Here is an 8,683-nt window from a genome sequence, read left to right on the forward strand (position 1 = left end):
CACTGCACTGACAGTGCAGTAATTTCCTTTCCCCAATTTAGTTGATTTTTTGGTCTTGTTTATAGAACTTTTCCTTACATTTTGTGTGCTGTTTATATTAACTTACGTATTATAAATTCTTTCTGTCTTCCATTGGGGTGATAGATAAGGTTTAAGAGGTGAGGCTAAACAGAAGTATTTTTGTACTTTTGCCTTACGAATTACCAGGTTTTATTCTTTGAATTTTTTTTCACCGCAGCGAAATTACTATTAGACTTTATTTTTGTGTCAACCGCTTAAAGACAGACGATGGGAAAGAAAAAAGAGTGCGATGGTTTTTTTCAGTTGGATGAATTCTTTTTTTTTTTTTTTTTAATTTTTTAATGCTTTTTTTTTTTTATTTATTTCTAGGAGAGAGAAAGACAGCGTGAGCAGGGGAGGGTCAGAGAGAGAGGGAGACACAGACTCTGAAACAGGCTCCAGGCTCTGAGCTGGCAGTCAGCACAGAGCCCGACGCGGGGCTCGAACCCACGAACCGCGAGATCATGACCTAAGCGAAAGTCGGACGCTTAACCGACTAAGCCACCCAGGCGCCCCCAGTTGGATGAATTCTAATCACCATGTTTGGCCCTGTTCTTAGAGTCCTTAAAGCCTTAGCAGTACCTTTTAGTAATGGTGGGGTTAGTCCCAAAAACTCCACTACCGATACTCATCACGATCTTACGGGAGCGAGTTTTGTGTTTCGGAAATTCAAAATGACTCAGACTGTTCCATTATGTAATTATTTTGTGGAAAGAATTTGAGCTAAATTTTTCAGGTCATGGCTTATATGAAAACAAAACAATCTAAAAAAAAATCAGAACTGTAAACACAGTTGGTGTAACATTTATAAATGTTTCAGCAATAGGCACTGCCATGTGTAACTTAATATGTTTGGAAACTTCAAAAAAAAAAAATCATTCCAGCTGCTGATGTTTAAAAATGGTTCTGCATTAAAAAAAAAGACAAAAGGTCAAAATATAAACACATGTTCCACATAAAAGTGAAGCCAAGAAGATATACTGTATGTAGTTATTCCCGTATCCGTTTGGCTAGGGATTGACATTGTTTAATTTACATTAGCTGTTCCAAGACAAAATAGTTCATGGGAGCAATATTGAGGGGTTTTGTTTTGTTTTGTTTTTTGATAAAAAAGAAGGCAAAAGCTTCCATTTGTTCAAATACATTTCAGTTGGACCAGGGGTGCCTGGGTGGCTCAGTCATTGAAGCGTCCCACTTTGGCTCAGGTCATCATCTCACGGTCCGTGAGTTGGAGCCCCGCGTCAGACTCTCTTGCTTGTCAGCTCAGAGCCTGGAGCCTGCTTCACATTCTGTCTCTCTCTCTCTCTCTGTCCCTCCCCCACTCGCTCTCTGTCTCTTAAAAAAATGAATAAATGTCAAATATTTTTTTAACTGCATTTCAGTTGGACCCAAAAAAACAGTCTTTCCAAAAGATGTTGAATTATGCAGAATGAAAACATGACTCAGCTGTTTCATTTCCATTACTAAAGCTAATGTTTGTTAAATGATGCTCTTTTTATTTAACTATAATTGTTAACATTTTTGGCTGTTGAAGTGCCAGACAGTGAACAAGACGATTTATACATGTGTCCGTTAGGCCTCCTCAAAGTCATGGAGTCAGGATTTGAACTTGACATTGTGAGTTCAGAGCCCATCTCCTTAACCATGGTACACTTAATTTTCAAGAACTCTTATAGCAGGAACTTGGTTGAAAAGAACCATGTACCAAAAAATAAGCCATCTACTTTTAAGTCTAGAAATTTACAGTCTAGCCAAGTATTGATCTGTACCTCTTAAAATTGTTTTCTGTCTGTCCCATTAAAATGAGCACTTCATATGCTTTAAAAAAATTGATAAGATATTTACTTTAGAAATGAACACCTGATGTACTGAGCTATTTAACTCTCAAACATTTTTAAATTTATTTTCTTATTAATGTGCCTTATTTATTTTTGAGAGAGCGAGAGCGAGCGCGAGCAAGTGAGTGAGACCATGAACAGGGGAGGGAGAGGGAGACACAGAATCTGAAGCAGCTCCAGGCTCTGATGTGTCAGCACAGAGCCCGATGAGGGGCTCGAACCCCAGAACCACCAGATCATAAGCTGAGCCGAAGTCGGACACCCACCCAGCGGAGCCACCCAGGCACCTCTAATTCTCAAAACTTCTTGATTATATGCTCTCACTAGCAGAATGTATTTGAGTATGCACTCCCAACATATGTCTTTATAGATGTTGTACAGATACCAATATATTAACTTATTTTGTACATGATAAAGCACCCCACAGTGTAAACTGTGAAAGGAAGAAGTAAAAAAATAATTGTACACAAGTCCTAGTTTTTTTTCTTCAAGCCAAAGGATTGTTTGACTCCACAGAACTTTGGTAGAATAGAGAAGAAAATCCTATCTTATGAAAAGGAAATAAGATCCAGCCTTTTTTTTCCTCCTTCTTTTTTTTTTATAACCTGTAGTCCTGTGTGCATATTGAAAGTCCAACCTAGACTGTAGAGTACTTGCATTCTTGGTGCATATTTTGGAGATGTGACCAAGAGAATTATCCTGTTATAGGTGTTTAGTTAAGCATCACTAAATCATGGAAGTGCAAGTCAGAACTAGAAGAAAATCAGCATTTAAACAGTTTAAAGAAATGCAGTTGTAAAGAGTATCTCAGGAGGGAAATCTCTGGAGATGACAGTTGGTCAGTTGGGAGACTTTTTAATATCTCCTTTTTAATAACTGAAAAGATGTTTACGATATGCTTGTATTACCTATTAAATAAATTTTAACTGTAAAAAAGACATGAAGGAAAGGCAGTTCTTTTGTAGCTATCCAGTAAATAGTAAATAAAACACAGCCTTTAAAAGGAAAACACAAGGTGCTTAGGTGGCTGGCATTAAGCATCTGACTTTGGCTCAGGTCATGATCTCATGGTTTGTGAGTTCCAGCCCCACTTCGGGTAAAAAGGAAAAACATGAGCCCCGTTTCAGGTAAGGCCCGCTTCTCCCTCCTCTTTCTCTTTTCCTTTCTCTCCCTCTCCCCCCTCCATCGTGGGATTCTCTCTCTCTGCCTCTCACTCACTTGAACCTCCCCCCAATAAATTAAAAAGAATAACACCACCACAACCTTTAGAGACACACAATACAAAAAAATCCCGCAAAACTGACGTAGCCAAATATTCCTATGTGAGTTATTTTCTTGGTTCTTAGTGCTCAGTCCTCTTTCCTTAACTTTCTGCCAAATCCCACTCTTTCTCCAGAGGTTAAGTTACATTTCACCCCACAGTCTTTGCAAGTGCAAGATTCTCAGGTTGACATTAATGCCGTCAGAATGGCAGGATGGATATGCCCTACATCACAGTAAGCTTTGCAGCTGTGAGGTGCCCTTGCCACAGGCGGGCAGGCAACATGTGGGAATATGCTCTCTCCCTCCAGAGCTTTCCTGCCCATGGCAGGTGCTCCAGCAGGTCTTAATTTAACCTCAGCTGAATAGTGACTGTGCATAAAAGTGCATTTCTAAGGTGACTGAAACCTTCTTAAGGCACGTAAACATGTAAAATAGTCTTATTTGGGGAGTCTGGGTGGCTCAGTCAGTTAAGCATCCCAACTTCGGCTCAGGTCACGATCTTGCGGTCTGTGGGTTCGGGCCCTGCTTTGGGCTCTGTGCTGACAGCTCAGGGCCTGGAGCCTGCTTCACATTCTGTGTCTCCCTGTCTCTCTTTGTCTCTCTGTCAAAAGTAAATGTTAAAATTTTTTAAAAATAATCTCATTTTTAAAAATTTACTCATTTTGAGAGAGAGAGATAGAAAATGAGTGGGGGAAGGGCAAACAGAGGGGGAGAGAGGATCCCGACCCAGGCCAGTGTCTATACCATCAGCACAGAGCCAGATGTCAGGCTCAAACTCACTAACTGTAAGATCCTGACCTGAGCCGAAACCAAGAATTGGACGCTTAATAGACTGAACCACTCAGGCGCCCCAAATAATCCTTTACATTAATGCATTTTAAAGTGTTTTCATTTCAGAGCCTCCCTTCAGCTTCATAGATTCCTACTTCATTTAAAGAGGAGGCTGTATTCTGTTTCGGCCTGATACTCGCTCACTGCAGAATGCCGAGAGCACAGGCATACCGGCTCTTTCTTGCCAGTAAGGGTCTGTGATCGGTTTCTAATCGAGGACACATTCCGACCCACCAAACTTCCCTGCCACTGCTTCTGCCTGCGAGAGCCGCGTGCTAAGTCCGAAACTCGTCTTGGCCCTGAGCCTGCTTTCTCCTCTTTGCTCTCCCCCTTCCTCTCCGTTCCTGCGGCCTGCGGTGCCGGAATCTTGCCCCCAGGCTCCCTTGCCCTCCAGCGCCGGCACAGACCCCTCCTGCCTTTGGGGTTCAGATTGACGTGTGTGAATCTCGCCTGCTTACTGGCCACCTCCACTTACAAGTCCTCCAGACAATTTTGTCTTAAACTGAAAATGTTATTTTCCGCTGCAGTTATTTCCTGCGCTACCATGTCATTTTTTCTCCTCCACTAACGTAATAAACATGGTCAGGAGAGCCCCTTTTACTCTGCCTCACATTTCTTTCTTCTTTTTTTTTAATATTTACTTTTGAGAGAGAGAGCGAGAGCGAGTGGGGGAGGGGCAGAGAGCGAGAGGGAGACCCTGAATCTGAAGCAGGCGCCAGGCTCTGGGCTGTCGGCGCCGGGGCTCGAACCCGCGAACTGCCATGTCACCAACAGAGCCTGAACCATCAGGCACTTAACCAACTGAGCTACCCAGGCGCCTCTCACATTTCTTCAATCCAGCAGTGTATGGAAAACATTGCTTTTAGTTGCTGAAAATTTAAAGTAATGACATAAAAATCAAACAAATAGAAATAAAAAAAAAACAATATGACTTACTTTGGCATGGAGTTTGGATTTGAACCTGGCTCTCCTGTTTATAACTTTTGGTACCTTGAGCAAGTTCCTTTGCCCTCTGTGACTCCGTTTCCTCATCTTTGAAATTGGAATAATGATAGTACTCACCAGAGAGGATTGTTATAACAATTGAGTGAGTTGAGTGTTTGGCAGATTTACTAAACATCACACGCAGGTTTGTTAAGAGGGAGGGAGAGTGACGGAGAGAAGAGGCGGAGTTTAAAAGTCAGTGAGAACAGGACAGTTTTAAAAATGAAGTTTGACTGGAAGTGTGAGAAACTAGAGATTGCTTTCAAGGCAGTATAGTAATAGTACTTTTTAAAAAAGTTATTAGTGAAAAACATAAAAGTAAAGTCTTTAGATTGGTTAGCAAAGTGTTTCAGACTTTAAAAAGCCCATGCTCCTTTAAATCTCAAGCCCTTTAATTCCATTTGAAATGCAAGGTAAATAGTCTGACTTATAAAAAGAAAAAAAGTTAAAAAAGCAATGGCATAAAGCTTTGCTTTATTTTCACACCATCCTCTCCCTTGAGAATCAGTGTTTAACTGGTGGAATAAATAAATTTGTGTGTGTAAACTTCTCCCAAGTTTATGGTTTCATTTAGGTTTTCACAAGTCATTTTAAAACATCTTAGGAAAATGTAGGTAGGAGTATTGAAAATAGTCACCTGCTTTAAATGAGGAAGATGCCTATAGTAACAATATGAATATGTGCCTGAAATATAAATTAATTGGGGAAAATAGTTATATTAAATTGACAGGTTGTTGCCATTTCCTCTTGTCATAATATTTATGGAAGTAAGCTCATGGTGGGACAGATTTCTCCCTCCCTACGTTTTACATTAAAAAGTGGTTTTATTCTGAAAACCCGTAATTCTATACTTGCTCCATTACACATTACTATCTTTTTTTTTTTTTTTAAATTTTTTTTTTAATGTTTTATTTATTTCTAGGAGAGAGAGAGAGAGACAGCGTGAGCAGGGGAGGGTCAGAGAGAGAGGGAGTCACAGACTGAAATAGGCTCCAGGCTCCGAGCTGGCAGTCAGCACAGAGCCTGACGCGGGGCACGAACCCACGAACCGCGAGATCATGACCTAAGCGAAAGTCGGACGCTTAACCGACTAAGCCACCCAGGCGCCCCTACACATTACTATCTTAATATATTTTTAGCAGGAAAAAAAAAGACTGCCCTTTTGGATACCTTTGTTTTTACATGGAATTGTTCATAGGTCTTTGATTTCCTATTTGACTATCACTAATGACAGTTTATCGATAAGGCAATAGTAGGACTTATAATTCATAATAAGTCCTTAAAATAATTTCCTTGTAATCCCTTAAACAAGAACCTCAAACGTATTTCAGTGTTTGAATTCTAACAAAAACTCATTTGTATAAAGAGGATCCTATGTAAAATATTTTAAGAGTATGTTTAGCATTAAAAGAGTATAAAGTTGCAGTTAATGAAAGATGAATGAGTTCTGGAGGTGAGCTGTGCAGCGTACTGATGATAGTTTCAATACTGTATTGTATCTTGAAATTTGCTGAGAGTGTAGATGTTAGGTTAAATTTTGCCCCCCTCCCCCAGGGTGGTAAATAACTATGGAGAGGTTATTTTGGTACATACATGCATCAAAACATCAAGTTGTACACCTTAAATATATACAGTTTTTGTAAGTCAGAGATAATAAAGTTAAAAAATATATAACGTGAACTAATATGCTGATAGTGTCAGAATATATTTGAGAGATTTTTATCTGCCAAAACTAAGTAGAGCAAACATTTTTTTCCTTTTTTCAAATTGTGAGAGATTTCCAATATACTGAAAAGAACAGAGACTGAGTAAGGAACACTCACAAAAGTCAGCTCCTGGCTTTAACAAATTTTAACGATTGTACACCTCAGGCTTTTTTTTTTCTTTCTCTTTGAGGCTTTTTCTTTTAAGAAAACACGTGTTGGAGTCGCTGTGTACTCCTTTCTTATCCCATTTTCTTAACTATCTTTCCCGTAGATCCCCACCACTGTGATAAATTTAGTATTTATATTTCCTATGCATATTTTAGTATTTATATTACTACATAGGCATTTATTTCATAGCTTAGAAATAGTGCTATTTTGCATATTTTCAAAGTCTGTATAAATTGTGCCACTTATAAAAGTTTCATTTATGTAAATTATAATTTTCCACTGTATTTTTAAGAATAGTTTTCGAGATGATGTTATATTGATTCGTGTAGCTTTAGTTTATTTTTTAAAAAATTATTATTTAAAAGGGGCGCCTGGGTGGCTCAGTTGGTTAATAGTCCGACTTCGGCTCAGGTTATGATCTCCTGGTTCTTGGGTTCGGGCCCTGCGTCGCGTTCTATGCTGACAGCTCAGAGCCTGGAGCTGCTTCAGATTCTGTGTCTCCCTCTCTTTCTGTCCCTCCCTTGTTCACACTCTGTCTGTTTCTGTCTTGAAAATAAATAAACATTAAAAAAAAATAAATTATTATTTAACATTTATTTTTGAAAGACAAAGAGGCAGAGTGTGAGCTGGGGAGGGGCAGAGAGAGGGAGAAAGAATCAGTGAAGAGGCTTCAAGCTCTGAGTGGTCAGCACAGAGCCCGACTCCAGGTTCCAGCTCAGGAGCTGTGAGATCATGATCTGAGTCAAAGGCAGACACTTAACCGACTGAGCCACCCAGGTGCCCCAAGGTCATTATCCTTTTAAGTTTGTTTTTAATTTAATTTTTATTTAGACCGCTATGTAGTATACCTTTGTGTGAATAGCAGCTTTATTTAGTCTTTCATAAATTCTTTAGGTGTTTCTAATTTGTTATTACAGTGCTGTAGTGAGCTGTGTGTGTGTGTGTGTGTGTGGGTTTGTGTTAGGCACATATACTAGAGTTTTAAAGGTGGATTTCAAAGTGTGCTCTGGGGACCTGTTGAAGAATCATTCCCCTTGCAATCCTAGACGTTTTCAGGGAGTATGTTGGATGAAAACTATAATAACAACAATGTTCTTTGCTTTTTCCCCACTCTCATTCTCTCATGAGTGTAGAGTTTTTCAAAGGGTACGTGATGCATGATATTATAACACATCTGAAGGTAGAAGCAGATATGAAAACCTAATTGCCTTCTGTTATATTAGATTTGCAAAAATGTAAAGCATTCATTTTTTTTTTTTACTAAATTTTGTTTTGGAAAATACAGTTATTTTCCATAAAAATATGTTACTTATAATGACATGTAATTGTCTTGTTGGTAGTTTTAAATATTTTTTAAATTTATCAATTTTAATTTCTAATATAACAGTTATCAGTGGATGTATAGCCCATTAAAGCAAATAATTTTTAAGAGTAGAAAGAAGTTTTGAGACCAGAAGTGTTGAGGGCGGCTGCTGTAGGGTAGACACTTCAGTGTGGGAAGGCTGGCTGCGTGGGGCGCACAGCGTGCAGCGCACCTCACACTGTCGTGTTCACACCACCTGACGTTCTGGGGGGGCGGAGGGGTTCCTGGTCCTCCACATTCAGGCCGACGTTTGTTGTTGTCAGGTTTTAACAAGCTTGGCCACCAGGAGGGATGGTAGAATCTCACTGGGAATTAAATTTACTCTTTCCTGATTACTAATAACGCTGGGCATCTTTTTACTATGTCCGTGGCCCATGTTTGTAGTTTCTCTTCTGTGGATGATTTTTTTCTTTTTTTTTTTTTAATGTTTTATTTATTTCTAGGAGAGAGAGAGACAGTGTGAGCAGGGG

General features: G+C 39.4%; 1 protein-coding gene across 1 annotated transcript in view; it reads left to right on the plus strand.

Annotated features, from left to right (window-relative positions):
* The first annotated feature begins 599 nt into the window (after positions 1-599).
* The window catches only part of PRKAR2B (protein kinase cAMP-dependent type II regulatory subunit beta), an 87,453-nt gene continuing 79,369 nt past the window's right edge, over positions 600-8,683 (plus strand). Inside the window, exon 1 of the mRNA XM_039247195.1 lies at positions 600-756. Within this exon, the coding sequence (XP_039103126.1) occupies positions 600-756 (157 nt within the window). The remainder of the gene's footprint in view (positions 757-8,683) is intronic.

This window comes from Hyaena hyaena, unplaced genomic scaffold (assembly GCF_003009895.1).
Source record: "Hyaena hyaena isolate Hyena2069 unplaced genomic scaffold, ASM300989v1 scaffold_294, whole genome shotgun sequence".
In the NCBI taxonomy this organism is placed as follows: Eukaryota; Metazoa; Chordata; class Mammalia; order Carnivora; family Hyaenidae; genus Hyaena; species Hyaena hyaena.